The 16,525-nt window shown below is 44.6% G+C and overlaps 1 protein-coding gene across 1 annotated transcript in view; it reads right to left on the bottom strand.

The window, feature by feature from the left end:
- Positions 1–798: 798 nt before the first annotated feature.
- BAZ1B (bromodomain adjacent to zinc finger domain 1B) overlaps positions 799–16,525 on the bottom strand; it is a 66,679-nt gene continuing 50,952 nt past the window's right edge. The window contains exons 14-20 of the mRNA XM_061208392.1: positions 10,132–10,279; positions 8,903–9,050; positions 6,975–7,087; positions 4,522–4,667; positions 3,257–3,360; positions 2,628–3,001; positions 799–2,120 (exon numbers count right to left, since the gene is read on the bottom strand). Coding sequence (XP_061064375.1) covers positions 2,644–3,001; positions 3,257–3,360; positions 4,522–4,667; positions 6,975–7,087; positions 8,903–9,050; positions 10,132–10,279 — 1,017 coding nt within the window. The 3' untranslated portion in view covers positions 799–2,120; positions 2,628–2,643. The remainder of the gene's footprint in view (positions 2,121–2,627; positions 3,002–3,256; positions 3,361–4,521; positions 4,668–6,974; positions 7,088–8,902; positions 9,051–10,131; positions 10,280–16,525) is intronic.

Raw genomic sequence — 16,525 nt, 5'->3', positions numbered from 1 at the left:
AAAATCCCCGAGTGCTTGGCGCAGGCCTGGCTCAAAGCCCACGCTCACCAAGGCCACAAAGGGAGTCAGTGGCAGAACCCGCACCCAGGACTTAGGTTTCTCCTCAGATTTCTTCCTATTTTACCTTATGCCATCCCTGGTGCAGCTGGTCAGGAACTGGCAGTTTCGCTTCTCAGTGAATGGGATCGTGCAGTGGCCCTACAAAATCCTGGAACTCCACAGGCAGGTTGCCAGCCAGCAGTGATCTACTCAAATTAGCCACTCTGACTTTATAAAAACTCCCAGCATAAAATATAAATGAAGGCATGAATAAAACAAGATTGGCTATGTAGTAGAACTGTTGAAGCTGAGTAGGTGGAAATTTGTTCTATTTCCACTCTTTTTGTGTATGTTTTGTATTTTCCTTGAAAAGTGTTTTAAAATGTCAAGAGTTTCCCCCAAGATTAAGTCGTGAAGGACTACACAAGTTCCCATAGCGAAGCCTTAAAAAATACTTTCTCCTAGTTCTTAGAAGTTTCAAATGGAATGGGGGGGAGGGAGGTGGGTGTTGAGACAAAGACAAGGCCAGGAGAGGCTTGAAGGTCACGGCTTCGATTACCCAGGGCACCAGAACTCTCTCCTGGAAGCTAAGAAATGCAGTAGATGGATCTGACCTGTGGTTAAAAAGACTAAGTCAGAGGAGGTCCTCTCCAGAAGAACAGGCTCCAAGAGTCCATGAGAAACCGGCGCTCGCTCGGGACTGCACCACCCTCCAAGAGCACAAAGAAAAACTCACCAGAATTGTTTCTTCTTTATAAACACAAGTACATGATGTTTATTTGAAATTCCAATTTATTACAAGTTTACCCTTTAATGGGGCCCTTCCTCCTTAAAGACAACTTAAAAAACAACAAAACTCAGGGGTCACTGAAGTGGGAACACGGAATTCTCACTGTTAACAAGAACAGACTGGCTCTAGGGTAAGAGGCAGGGCAGGTGTCGGCGGCTGGGATTGTGAAATTGTAACTTCAGTGCTAACTCCAAGCCTGGGGGAGCCAAGATGGTAAACCTATCCAGCAGCCCCTGGAGCAAACCCCAAGGAGGCAAGGAGGCAAGGAGGCCAGGAGGCCAGGGGACAGGACCACACCTTGAAGTTTCACTTTAAGAGGCTTTATTCTCAGGTTCTGTGAGCTGCAATCCCCTTGGTGGACTTCTTTTCCCTTACTTTAAATAGGTACAGAAGAGCTTAGGTGCTCCCATTTTTCCAAATTCAAAGCAGACAGAAAAGAAAATTAAACCCTGTTTTGCGTTTTTATCAAAATCTGCCATAAAAGGGAAAGAAGACTACAAAGTTCTGCCTAAACATAACTACTAGTGCTAGACTCACTGTGGGAAGGGGCCGCTGAGCCCCTCCTCCTGCCCTCCACCCCCCCACCCCGGCACTGAGCACTGAGAGATTCAGGTTCTCGGGGAGCCTGAGTCTGAGGCCAGAACAGCACAGCAGGGGCACTGCACACAGAGGCGGCGGAAGCAGTCACCAGGGCAGGCAGAGGGACGGCGTCCATGACCAGGTCCCCACTGCTGGCACTGATGAGCCCCAACCCAACTTCTCTAAAGGAGAGACGATGGGCCAAGGGAGGAGACTGGGCAAAGTAAAGCAAACACGTTATCATATAAACTGTACTGTACATGTGCCAAAGCAAGATGACAGAAATATTTTTACAAGATGTTCTTTATACAATATCACTGCTGAAACAAGCAACTTTTAATAACTAGAAAAGTCAATTTAAAAAAAATTAAACATTTAAATTCTTCCTGCTTTTCTTCTGCTCCCCTAAGAGCTTGTCTGGTATGTGGGTGGGCTGGGCTCCAACACCCCTCTGGCCAGACCCATCAGAGTAAAGGTTATATGCATGGTTACAAGCAGGGCTCCAGTCTCTGAGTGAAGTGCCTTAGGGTTTTTTTCAGGGGGCGAGGTGGGGTGGGAGCGGGGAGAGAGCTGTCACAAGGAAGGGGAGGGGTACTCAGGAATGGCTACAGGACATATCCCTTTACTCTGCCAAGATCAACTCAACAGACCACAACTGTTTCATGATGCTGGTGAACACAGAATTCTGTATGGCACTCACTGATACCGTCACCTGAGAGGGAGGGAGGGAGAGACAGAGCACAGGCTTAAAGAAACAAGACTGTGTATAAATATAGATTAAAAAACCCAGTTGGCCTGATTACCCTTCATCCTTCTACGTAATACAGTAATCCCTCCCCTGGAGACCAGAGGGCTTGGCACTGTTGTGGTGGCCAAAGTGGGAGGGACCTTAGGAAAGAAGAAAGAAAAGGAATTGGGTTCACAAGAAAAGCCATACCCTGGGACTCGTCCTGGAAACTCTCAGAAAGGGGGGTTAAGGCCATCTATCCCCCACAGTATTTCTGGGCAAAGACCACCAACCCAGTATTAGGCTCTCCAAAGTGCTCTGCTTGATTAAGGCCCATGGAGAGTTTTGGAGACACGGCACAAGCTCGGATGACAGGCATTCCTGGGCTCCCCGTGACCTCCTCCCTTCCACGTTCTTCTCCAGCTTCCTCTCTCGCCTCCCTCCCCCCTCCCTCGCTCTCTCCCTCGATTCCCCCAACCTCAGCTCCCTTACCAGGGCCCCTGCCTCTCTACTTCTTCTGTCTTCGTCCCCTGGACTGTCCAACGGGCTCTGGCTCACTGTCCCCTTCATCTTCAGCAAGCCGGTCGGGAAACTTCTTACGTTTCCTACGGACATACGGGTGGCCAGGAAGATGTTTATGCAACAGAGCCATCAGACACTGTTCTGTCTTCACCATGCAGTTTAGAACATGGCTGCCTCGGCAGTTGTAAAGCTCAGCGTTGGTAAACACTTGCTTCATGTCAGTAAGAAACTCCTGCACAGAGCGGTAGCTCCCACAGGAACATTTGTTCTGCATTGTCTGGAAGTCCATAGGGTGGGTGATCACGTCATAGTAGTCCTCAGCCTCGTCTCTGGTCACGGGCTCCCTGTGGAGAAGAACCAAATGGGGAGATCAGCGCAGCACTGAATCCAACGGACAGAAACCTTGTTATCAAACCACCAGCCCCAGAACGCCCACCCTGCTGAGACCAGCCCACTGGCAGGCAGAGCAAGTGTGTTTGCTTGCACTCAGAGCGGGCTCAGCTAGTCTGGAAGCTCATTTCCCTGCCACTGAGATGTGTCCTCGGGGTTCAGCTGCAAGGTTGGCCCTACTCCCCTGCGCCTGAGGCCACAGAGCTCACCTGAAGGGCCAACTGAAGCGGTACTTCACGATCTTGTGGAGGATCTCTTCACACTTCTGCAATTCCAGGCTTTGCCTCCGGGAGCTCCGCTTGGTCTGAAGTACCTGGCGCCAAAGAAAGACGACATGTTATTACAGGTCTGAGAAAAGAAGAGTGGACAGGGCAGGAAACGCATATATCTGCTTAACACAGAAAAGAAAAAGGTCAATCATCTTCTCGGAGCAGAGACGGTCAAAATCATCTGACTTGCAGGCGGGGAGCGCTCTCAGCAGGGGGCACGAGCCCACCTGCCTCCTCCCTGGCGGACGGTGAGCAGAGCAGTGGAGGACACGCAGCAGTTGCTGTATTACAGCAGTCCTGCCAGGGGCCAGCTAGAGGGCCACTGTCACCAGGATGCTAGCCCTCTGAGAGGAGACGGACCTGGGATTACGGCCACGCTGTGGATGAGTTTAAACAAGCAACTGCAGAGAGCCAGCTGGGTTATGGGGACCACCCACAGCCAATCTTGTGGGGGTGGGGTGTCAGAGGGAAGAAAAGCAAGAGGTACAATTCCTTTCCTGGGCTCTCCCCTGCAGGCCTGCAGCAGCTAAGTGGCGGAAGAGAAAGGGGCGCGCCTCCCTTCCAGGTGGCAGGAACAGGCCGTGACTCACAGCAGTAGGGGCACAGAGTTGAAGGGGTTAGGGACAGGCACACAAGAGGTGCCTGCAATGCCCTTTGAGCACCCTAACGGCTTGCTTTATGCCTCCAGCCCACCTCCAACTCCAATTTAATCTGTCAAAAGAAGCAAGTTTTCAAGAGTCTCTTTCTGTTCTTTAAACTTCAAGTGAAACCTAAAGTAAAACCACTAAAATTACATTGGTTGAGGAGCAGAGGGGAGGGTCATGTCCCTCCCATGACAATTGTCGGCAAAAGACCCAAGAGTAAGTGAGGCTCCAACATTGCTGACATTCCCGCAACGGAGACCCAGCCCCTCTGAGCCATGGGAGACACATGGATACTATTTTAAAATCCTCAACAAGTCACAGGCTGCCTGTTAACTAGAGGAGATGTTTGCAGGCTGCAGCAGGGGAATGCCGGACATAGCTGTTCCCGGAGGGCCTGCTGCCTCGTTTGCCTACAGGCTCATCCATCTGCCTCATCAGTCTCCAAAGTTAGGGAGGAGGGAGCGGAGGGGAGGCTCCCACCTGTTGCCTGCTGAATTCCTAATGCTGGAGTGGGGGACACGAACCAGAAATGCTAGAGAGCAGATGATAAATAATTCTTACCAGCTCATCAACCTCAGCCTCGTCTACAGGTGGTGCCTTCGGCCGAGACCTCCTGGTAGGATGCGGCTTCTTACCTGGTCGTCGGCCTGGCCTTGCTGCAGTGGGGATGACACCCTGCTTGCCCCGGACAGTCTTTCGAGGTCTCACTGAAATAAAAAATATGCATTCAGAGCAGACCTGAGGATGAAGGGAGCATGCCCGTGGAAGGGGTGATACTCTGGACAAGCAAAGCAATGGCTTCCTTTGGTTAGGAGGTGCTCTTGCTATCCGTCTCCTGCCGACCTCACAGGACACTTTCAGGGCAGCAGCAGCAGATGGAAGAATGGATACTTTTCATCAACTGCCAAAGACCTTTTAAGAGTCTCTTCAGAAGGCCAGTTCCTTTAGTGCGTCCACTCTCTGTCCCCACCCTGTTCAGTTACTCTCAGGAATGAGGGCCTGGAAGGAATCAGTTGTAAACTGACTCACTCAGGAGAAAAAGCCACTTGCTGATGGGTCTGCCTGGGAATTCCTTCAGCCCAAGCTCAGCCTGAGAACACATGTATTTACATGTAAGATGGAATCTGAGTGTGGAACGGATCCTGTTTCATAATTCCCAGAGTTATCCTATACTCACCACCACAATCTTTTCAGAGAAAAGCTGATACTTATGTAAAGTACTTATGTGAAGTCTGCCTCATTGAATCCAGTTTAAGGCTAGCCCAGTCCTGCTTTCTGCAATTTCTAAAAACCATAGACAGTAGGCCCGGCCACTTCCACAAAAGCCCTGCCCGGGATCCCCCAAGAGAGAATAAAAACTACAAAGGCACCTGAGGCTGCCTGTTTCTCAGGTTTACAACAGGCGCTCAATGTCAGACAAACCAACATTTCTCAATACATCTTCAGGAAACAATGCTCCATCAGGAGTAGCTCAAGGCTGCTCCACTAAGCAAATTTTCCCCTGGAAAATGGGGAGGGGCAATTTGGACAGAGATAGGGGTATACGGAGGCAATGATACAGAGAATCAGTAAACAATGTTTTATATTCTACTTCCAGACCATGATAACCCCTCACTGACTATTTTAGGTTCTCTAAGTTGAAAGACTAGGCGAGGAAGAGAGAGGGTAAGGAGCTGATGCCAAGGATGCAATGCTGGATGCAGGGAACAGCCATCGGCCCAGGGCCTCGAGTTGCACTAGGGAACCACATCGTTGGTGGCCTACAAGGCAGAGTAGACAAGAGGCTCTGAAGTACCAAACACTTCCTGGATCCTTTTGGTAGACAAGTCCCTAGAAACCTGGAGAGGGAACAATTCCCTGGAAAGAGAGGAATAACTTGAAAGTGGAAAGCAACCATTACTTGGAAAATAAACAAAATCAGTCCATTGCTATATTTAGAATCTGTTCCCAGACAACCATGCATCCAAATCACGACTCTGGCAGTACTCCGTGGTCTCTCTGTAATGCAGGGTTAATGGACTACTTGTCTCCTTACCCAGAGACTTGAAAAATCATGCCTTGGGAAAAACAAAAGGAGCCCTAGAGGAATGAGAGAAGTGTAGGTGTCCCAAATTAAAACCCTGCAGGATCGGGGAAGACGGTAGCAGGGGTGCAAGCCCAAAGCCCTCAGGTTTTGACAGCACCAGTACAGTAAGGACCAGGTGTGCCAAACATCCTCTCTCTCCTTACACCAAGTACGATCGTCCAAGGAGTTATGATCTTGGGAACCGTACCTCTCTTGAAAAGCTCATCAAAATCTTATATTTGTATTAACCTACAAAGAAGGGTATATTTTGCAAAAAGGGAGCCTGTTAAAAGGCTCGACTGCAGGACTTAAGGTTTAACAAAAATGACACGACTCTCAAAGCCTCACGAAAAACGAACATGAGAGACTGAGTCAACAAGGTGAGCTTAAGTGATGAGGCCTTTTCCCCCTACTGACATCTAGAGAGAAACAGATCTGAACCTTCCTAACAACTACGCCTAAACCACGGAAAAAAGTCTTCTCTTTTCAACTAGCAAATCTACAGCCCTGCACACTACAGGGAAGAGAAGAACCACTGTAACCACAGAAAAAAACAACTTCTTTAAAAGCAACACTGCACCAGAGGCCAAAAGAACTGCAAGAGACAGCATGGGCCTAGACCCTCGTTACCCCATCCTCACACTGAGGGGCTCAGAACCAGCAGACCCGTCATAAACAGACCTGGAGCCTTGAATTCCATGAAATCTTGGACCAAGTGGATCTGCCATAGTTTGATGTTCTGAGACCAAGCCACCCAACCTCCTACTAGGAAGGTAGTTAACTGGCATCTTGAAAACCCATTTAAAACATGGCAGCAGTCACCCGCCACCACAACTTGTGAAAAAAAGATGGCACGATGGCCTTGTTGGGTTATCTACCGCCAACCCAGTCTTTCCAAGTCAGCTTAGAAGACCGTGAGGTTAACTATGAAAGCAAACTGAATACTTACGTCGCAAACCAGCCACCTCATAATCTTCCTCCCCCTCCTCCTCCTCCTCTTCTTCCTCTTCATTGCTCTCATCATCTTCGCTGTCCTCAGAGGCAGACTCCTCCGTATAATTCCTGTGGGGGGAAAGACACTTGTAGAGAACACGGATCTAGGCCAAAGGGGTCCTAAGAAAGGTAAAGTCCCACATAAATTGCGGCAACTTTTCCCTCTTCACAGACTAGACAGATTTCATGCTAAGGGGAGGGAACCTGAATCTAGGCCAGGACACAAGAAGCAGAATGAAAACCTAAGCTTTAACAGAGTGTCTCCTCTATCAGGCCCCAAACCCTCTGGCTACGATACTAATGGCAGCAAAAACCAAGACCAAAATGCAACCCCACCCCTCAACACACAAAACAAAACTCTGTTCCTTCTGTCTCACAAAAACAGCCAGATAATGTAACATTTCAGGTATTAAAAGTTGTCCCCAGTGCCGGGGTGGACTGAAAGGATAAACAGCCCAGACAGGTGTTACCCCACCTTGATGGCCCCCTTCCAGGAGCTGAAACAGCTTGCAGATGACCATAACATCAAAGCACTGGTAATCCCAGCTCAGAACAGCTGGTCCAAAGCCTCACCATTTCAGAGCAGCAGCCTCATCTCTCTAAGTGTAGCTGGAATGGAGTGAGAAATAACCGAGTAATGCTGTTAGGCAGGGTCAGGATCAAACAGCTCTGACCTTTCAAAGAGACACCAAGCCAGACTGCCTACAAGCTGCTCTTCTACAACCTCAAATTTCAACGTGGAAAACAAAGTTATTAACTTTGGCAAAGATTAGGCGTTTCCTCTTTACAAGGCCCTATGTTTGGCCTTACTGGGATGAGGATGAAGAACAAAGCACCACCTCTACTCTCAGGGCAGAAACAATCTCATAGGAAGACAGCCGTGGATAAAACTGACCAAAAAGGCAAGATGCATCAAAAAACAACTTTGGACATGGAAAGCTGAATTGGAACACAGAGGAGGAACAATTAATCCTAAGGATGTTTCCAAAAAGCAGTGAAATTTTAGGTAGGCCATGGTCAGTTTAGCCAGGTGGGAGTTCTGGGGACAGGGAATATTCCCAGCTGGGAGGAAAGCACAAGAGGCAAGGATGCACAATGAACAGCCTGTAACAAGCACACGAATATGGGAACAAGGGCTCATAAAAACATCAGCTAGTATTATATAATAAGAGTCTCAAAAGTTAGGCTAGGGAGTTTGGACTTTATTCTAGAGACAAGGGGAAGATCGAAGTTTTTGAACAGGACAGTGACATAAGCAAATCTTTGTCTTATGTAAACAAACCATTCTGGTATCACCACAAAAGCTGGATGGATAAGAGGGAGGAAGATATGAGGCAGAGTTGAGAAGCCACTGAAGGAGCCCAGATAAGAGATGGAAGAGGGCCAAATGACAGCAGGACGCTGACTCATTAAGACATCTAGACACTGAATTGATAACATCTGGCAAGTGAATGAATAGGGAGACGGGGGAGAGGAAGACACCAAGTTGACATCAAAATTCTAATCATGCTAAGGAAGGAAAAGAGTAGGTACAGGTAAGGAAGGCAATGAGTTTCAGGATTTTTAGCAGTGACTGGCTGCAGAAGTCATCACAAATTAAGAAGTGGGCAAAGTGGAAGCAAAAGACAAAGGATATGTTATTTGAGAAGAACGTATGACCAAGAAGACATAAAACACGGCTGGTAATGAAAACTAGAAATGTCGACAATTAAGCTAAAATTAAATCAGAGCCCTTTGAGCCCCCATTGTAATACCTTAAATGATGGGGCTCTGCACACAAAAGATGAACTTAAAGCTCCTCAGCATCATTCAGTTTGAATAACTGAAGCTCAAGTATAACAGCTATTTATTAATTTATTTGTTTTTAAAAGAAGAAATTCTCACCTGCCACGGGAGTTGCGCCTGGCAGTGGCAGGCTGGCAGGCTGGGCACTGCCATTCACCATCTGGTACTTCATAGAGGGCCGGCCTCAGACAAAACAGGTGGAAGGCTTTATTACACTCGTCACACAAGATCAGCTTGTCATCCTCACCTGCAAGGAGATGAACTTGTACAGCACTGCAGGGAGTGTGGCAGTGGTCAGTGAGCTGCAAGGAAGAGCTGCTCAGCCTCGATTAACCCGATGCAAGAGCAAACATTCTAGTACACTGCTACCCCATTTTAAAAAACGCAGTCATCTTCTGAAAAGAAATGTAGCATTAACTAGACTATAGGTAATCTAGGGTTCAGGTCTTCTAACTTATATCCCAAAATCTACTCCGGGCTGGAAGACGACAGTTAACATTTACTAGGAGATAGCAAAAAATCAAGCAGTAGCAGGAGATTTTTGCTGCCCCTGTCCCCCTAAGAAACGAATCTCCCATGAAGTATTACATTTTCTGCCCTTCCTCCTCCTCCCTGACCACACAAATGCTTCCCAACTCATATCTGATATGGTTCCCCTAAACCATTCGGTTTCCCTACCTTTGAAAATACACCAAACCAATTTAAATGATCATTTCCCCTCTCCAACCTTCATTCTACATCAGTTTTTAGAGCAACTGAATGATTTTACATAGGTCTTTTCATCCTTGTAAAGTAAATCACAAAACAGCTTTAGCCACTGAGAAGTCAACCACTGGGGGGGCTTTTAGCCATCTAGTTCCTTTTACACATAATGGGGCTCTAAAAGTTCTCAGCATTAAACAGTCCAAATGCTTCTCTCTGTAGGATTCCATGCCAGAAGGTCCAAACCCGACTATTCTTCACGATGTTCAAATACTGCCCTCTACTGGTAGCACCCACCTTACTTCATGGATGACTAAATTTCAGAGATAATAAGAGAGATTCAAAATTTTAGTTAAAACTTTGTTCCCTATAGAAAATCTAAGGATTGGCGAGATCAACTGCTCTTATTTTATACTCAAAACTGAGGCACAAAGGGCCTGCTGTGATCTGCGAGAGTGTGACTTTAAAGACTAGCATTTTATGGACTTTCAGGAGAAGGTAAAATCTGGACCACCACCACCACATTTAAAGGTTGTGTACACAGAATTCTTGAGGGATAAAAGATCTTGGAAATGGAAGTCCTAGTGCCTAATACACTCAGATAAGCAACTCTGATTTAAATATACCTTTCTTTCGACAAACTTTGCATCTAGCATTTTCTGCCGACATATCCCATTTGATACAGGCATCAAGCATCCCAAGTAGAACATGCATTCTGGAAAAAGTCTGAGCTTCACGGATTGCTGTCTTCCATTTTTCCAGAGCAGATGCGACCTAAACAGAGACCAAACCAGGCCAGCATTACTACAATGACTTCAAAGACATGAAATGTGGATTCTTCACGTAATACTGACAGTATACACTGAGAGAGGACAGCAACTAGGTAAAGATACGAGAGCATCCTGATACGTTCACCTCCTAGAGCTCCTCAGTCTAACCCACTCATCTTACAGAAGAAACCAAGGCTCAGAAGGGTGGAAAAAAGTTGCCAGAGGTCACACAAAGAATTCAAGGTGGGGGAAATGACTAGAAACAGGTCTCTTCTAGTGAAATCCACTTAAAGATTCAGTGTCATTTAAAAGCAGGAACACTTGTACTGTGTAAATAATGCTAGTATGCAACAATGTCATGTAGCTTGGTCAATAAGATTATCAGTTTCTGCACTAATATGTACCATAATCCCAGATTATAGGGCCTAGAAATAGTAAGTAGTATCTATAAAGCATTCTACAATCCTTAAAAGTATTAAGTACTGATATGAAATATTCTCTTGACTTTATCACCAACTTCTAACTTAAGTGAAATTTGTGAAGTCCCAGGGGTTGGCCTGATTTCATTCAAGGCAGTTACTCTCAGCATAATCCACACTGCCTCCGCTCATCATCAGAAAATGCAAATTAATTTAGAATTAGCAAAGTAAAAGAGGACGGAGAAAAATGTAATTAGGAATTTTCAACCCTCCCTCTATAAAATATACATTCTGAGGAGGAACAAAAATGCCATTTTAGGATAATTCATTTATTTGTATTGCTGTTTTATTAATTAAAAGGTGATTTTTTTGGGACGTTTTCAAAGCACTAAAAAAGCCTGAACAATTAGGCGAGCATCCACGTAAACAAATGCCATTATAGGGGACCATCATTCTCAGACAGTCAGAAAATACAACAGAGCTGGACAAGGTAAAGCTTCAGCAGTACACCAGAAGCTGAGAGACTAGGTTATCTCACTCTCATCTACCTTGTGGAGGTCATACTGCTTAACTCAGTCATGACTGAACTAAAGTTAGCCATGCTGGCTACTTTTATTATACAATCTGGCTAGCTCTAGCTAACTGACAACAGCACTGCTGGGTTTCACTGCCCTGTACTAGGCAAAAAGCCTATTTTAAGTAACAGTCTTCCTTCTGTAAGAAAGGGCCGTTATCCCTGGAAGGCCACAGGCTTTGAAATAGAGCTGCCAAGGGACAAAGACAGTTGAGCTACTTCTGAAGCTGTGTCAGAGTTCAGGGAGGGGACCAAAGGCTGTCCTTTCTCTTTCCTATAGAAACAGAGAACCACTGTGTATAAATTTATGAATAACAAGGATAAGTAACAAACACATCGAAAAAATCTATTTAAGAGGCTGCTAAAGTTCTAATGGAAACTGACTCATTCCTTACTCCAACCTGCAGTGCAGATATTTCAACATCTGCCTTTGAAATACAATTTCCTTCCTTCCCTTTTCAGAGCTCCTCAGTAGGATTTAAGATCTACAATCACAGGTGCCTTGCAGGTCTTCTCCCCTAATGTAATGGAGAGCTGACACACGGTACCACAGATTCTCTTACTGTAATAACACAAATCTCTTCATTCAGTGGAATATATATTTAAGAATTTTAGGTTCGGTTCCTAAAAGAGTGTTATTAAGAACACTCAATTAGCCAGGGAATGGTTAAAATGGGCTTTGCTGTCCTCTAGTGGACAGTCAGATGCACAAAAGCATTAAAAAAATCATCAGTATACAGTACTGCTTTTTACTTATTTCCTATAAATTATAAAATCTGAGCACCCAGCACATGTGGCCTCATTAAAAGAAACAAACAAAAATCTGAAAGAGGGGCTTCCCTGGTGACGCAGGGGTTAAGAATCCGCCTGCCAATGCAGGGGACACGGGTTCGAGCCCTGGCCCGGGAAGATCCCACACGCCTCAGAGCAACTAAGCCCGTGCGCCACAACTACTGAGCCTGCGCGCCTAGAGCCCGTGCTCCGCAGCAAGAGAAGCCACCGCAATGAGAAGCCCGCGCACCACAATGAAGAGTAGCCCCCGCTCACCGCAACTAGAGAAAGCCCGCACGCAGCAACGAAGACCCAACACAGCCAAAAATAAATAAATAAAATAAATTTATATATATAAAAAAAAAACTGGAAGAGATCTTGAGAATAAGCTTATTTAGCCTCATTTTAAAAACAGATTTACTGAGATATAATTTATATACTATCGATAGCAAGTTCCCCCTGTAAAGTGTACAGTCAATGCCTTTTCATATATTTGCAGAGTTGTACAACTATCAACATAATCTTAATTTTAGAACATTTTCATCACCCAAAAAAGAAACCTTGTCATTCCCCATTCCCTCCCCTAACCCACCACTTCCCCGGCCCTAGGCAACCACAATCTTCTTTTGCTTTATAGATTTACCGATTCTGACATTTCCTATAACATGTGGCCTTTTGTGACTGGCTTCTTTTACTGAGCATAATGCTCTCTAGCTTCATCCACATCCCAGCACGTAACAGCACTTCACTCCATTTAACTGCTGAGTGATACATCCACTTTGTTTATCCATTCATCAGCTGGCAGACATTTGGATTGTTTCTGCTTTTTGACTATGCTGAATAACAAACACTGCTATGAATGTCTGTGCACATGTGTGTAATGTTCATTTATTACTTTTCATGAAAAGAAAGTTTGCCCAAGGTCTCACAGCAATTTAGGGCCAGGTCTCCCGATCCCCAATCCAACGCTCCTGGCATTATACATTAGATCCTGTTTTATCCACTGAGTTATCCATCTAGACCAGCCTCGTCTCCAGCTAGCCTCTAATTTCGAGGGTGAAAACAACAGGCACTCAGATTTTAAAGAACATCTTAAGTCTCCTCCCACTGCACAAAATTCCAGTCCAGAACATTAAAAAAAAAAACAAAAAACCCCCACCGTATCGAAGACTTTTTAAAAACACAGGAACAGCAGCAAGATAAAGTTCTGACATACAACACGGTAGCATCAAGTAAATACTCTGTTTTCAGTACTGCTGGGAAGCTGGACACACTGATGAAAAAGTCAAATTCTTTAGCATATTTAAATAAAGTTGGGACCTAATTAGAAGTGGTAGAAGTGCGTATAACAAAATCAAGGGGAAGCCATTTTATGTGCAAGTCACCATTAATCCCTTTACCTAACAGTAAAAAGGCAATATATCTTGGCAAGAATATAACGAGGCTTCAGACCATATTCTTCCATAAAAGAACGTTTAAAATGGAAAAACAGATAATCAGGGACAAATGCATCCAAAGTAAACAGAGAGCCTAACAGAACCCAGGATTTGGCCAAATTATATGTCTTTCCCATTTAATGCAAGAAAATGAAATAAACATTAAATATTTGAAATAATTGACTATTACAAAAAGGGATTTGAGAGATAATCTACTTTTACAAATAAGGAAACTGAAGCACAGATTAGGGACTGATATTAGCTCATACAACAACCTAGTGCCAGTTGAAAAAACCCTGGCCCATGCTAAGTGGAAACCTTCAAAGCAAAGGACAGTGGAAAATTTCAGAGCTGTGGCAAGGCTGACCTTCGGTGGGGAACTGCAGGGCATAATGCCATTTTAATGGAGAACATTGTTGAACTACTTAGTAGGCAGCCTAATTGATTTTCCAAGAAACTCTTCCATGTTTTCCATTTGTGTACTATGTGTCTGGGCCTCAAGGTTAAATCTGCAAAGTGCTCATATTTTCCTCCCCAATCAATCTAAGAATCATCTCATATGACAAGCTAAAAAGAGGTTACTTCGCTATGGGGTTGAATACTAAAAAAGAACTTAAATGAGAACTCTACAGCTACTAGTTCCCAATGAGAAGAAAAATGTTATGAGTCAAGAAATGGCAAGGAAAGATGACATTAAGAAGAATACTAGGACTTCCCTGGCGATTCAGTGGTTAAGACTTCGCCTTCCAATGCAGGGGGCCTGGGTTCCATCCCTGGTTGGGGAGCTAAGATCCCACATACCTCCCTGGCCAAAAATCCAAAACATAAAACAGTAGCAATATTGTAACAAATTCAATAAAGACTTTACGTGTGCGAAATCTGAGTCTATGCCATGAATTAATAGTTAAACGTTTATCTAACTGAATCTTAGTTCTCTACTCACCTCTCACCCAAAATGTTCTTTCTTGTATCACATATCACTCTTGGCCTCAGGAAGAAACCCAGGGGGAACATGACAACTGTGTACAACTACCGGAGGAGCTTTAGAGAGTAAACGCATTCTGTGCAAACTCAGAGGGCAAAACAAGGACCAGCTGTCAGTGATGAGAAGGCAATTTCAGCTCAATCTAACAAACACTATGCCAACCCCCCCTTCCACAACCTAATTAATTTCTACCTGTTCTTCAAAAATCCAGCTGATAAGATTCTCCTCTCTGGGAAGTTCTAAGTTGCCCTGGTATCCCTCACAGAAGAGCCAAGCACTGCTCTTTCTCACCATACTTGTCACTCTACTCCAACCATCTCTCACACTCAAGAGTTCCTAGAGAGCAAGGACTTCTGGCTTCTACTTATGACCAAAACCCCCAGACTTTTGCACAATGACTGGCACAGGCAAGCCTTTACCAGATGTTTGTGAAAGAAAGGAAAGGAGGGAGGGAGGGAGGGAGGGAGGGAGGGAGGGAAGTCAAAAACAAGGGAAAGTATTCCACTGGAAAATGGCTGAGACAGCTCCCTTAATGTAGTGTTTTCAAATTCTTTTCTTCACAAGTAATCTTAAGCAGAAATCGAATACACAAAACAGAAAAAAATGGAGCTGCTAATCACCCTAAAAAAGAAAAACCAGAGACAGCATAATGTTCATCAATAAGGAATTAGGATGTTAAAAAAACAAAACAAAACAACAACAACCAAAAAAACCCAAATAATACCAGGATGATCTATACGAACTGACAGAGAGAGAGGACAGATGCCTAGGATATGTTGATGAGTGAAAAACTGCAGAATATTATGCAGAGGGTTCCATTCTGTAAAAATCCAACAAAACTATCTTTGTATACACACAGAAACACGTCAAACTATTAAAGAGTGATATTCTTGGGGGGGGGGGTGTGTGGTGAAACTAAAATGGGAATTGTCTCATTATATCTACCTCTCACATTTGATTTACTTACAATGAGCTACTTCTAAAATTAAAAAAAACCAGAAAACTGGATTTTACACATACAAAAAAATGAAGTTGGACCCTTACCTTATACTATATACAAAAATTAACTCAAAATGGATCAAAGATCTAAATGTAAAAGCTCAGACTATAAAACTTGTAGAAGAAAATACAGGGGGAAAGCTTCATGACATTGGACTTGACACCAACAGCAGAGGCAACAAAAGAAAAAATAGGTAAGTTGAACTTCATCGAAGTTTAAAACTTTTTGCATCAAAAGACACCATCAACAGAATGAAAAAGCATGGAATTCCCCGGTGGTCCAGTGGTTAGGACTCCGCGTTTCCACTGCAGTGGGCACGGGTTCAATCCCTGGTCAGGGAACTAAAATCCCACGTGCTGCTCGGCACGGCTAAAAAAAAAAAAAAACTGAAAAAGCAGCTCACGAAATAGGAGAATATATTTGCAAATCATGTATCTGATAAAGGATTAATATTCAGAACACATAAGGAATCCACACATCTCCCCACCCCACCCCCACAAAAAAATTTAAAAATAGCCAAATGACTCAGAAAGACATTTCCCCCAAAAGATAAGTAGCCAAGAAGCACATGAAAAGACGCTCAACATCACCAATTATTAGGGAAATGTAAATCAAAACCACAAGGTATCACTTCACACTCATTAGAATGGCTACTATAAAAGAGACAGATAATTACAAGTATTGGCAAGGATGTGGAGAAATTAAGACCCCTGTACATTGCTGGTGGGAATGTAAAATGGTGCAGCTGCTATGGAAAACATTATGGCAGTTCCACAAAAAAATTAAATAGAATTACTATGTGATGCAGCAATTCTACTCCTGGGTATATACCAAAAAGAATTTAAAGTAGGAACTAGAACAGATATTTGTACACCCATGTTCACAGCAGCCTTACTGGATGTGAGGGTAATCTGACTGTGATGTCTGTCATCCTACTGATCACCAGAGTTGATTCAGCTGATACGGCGGGCTAAGTGGATGTGCCCGTCCTCCCTCACTATTCCATGTGCACCCCATCCCTCCCGAACCTTCAAGCTTGGTCGAAAAGGACAACCTTCGGGACTT

Source organism: Eubalaena glacialis, chromosome 13 (assembly GCF_028564815.1).
Source record: "Eubalaena glacialis isolate mEubGla1 chromosome 13, mEubGla1.1.hap2.+ XY, whole genome shotgun sequence".
Classification (NCBI taxonomy): Eukaryota; Metazoa; Chordata; class Mammalia; order Artiodactyla; family Balaenidae; genus Eubalaena; species Eubalaena glacialis.
The sequence above is the reverse complement of the archived record's forward strand: the minus strand, read 5'-3'. Positions and strand labels throughout refer to the sequence as shown.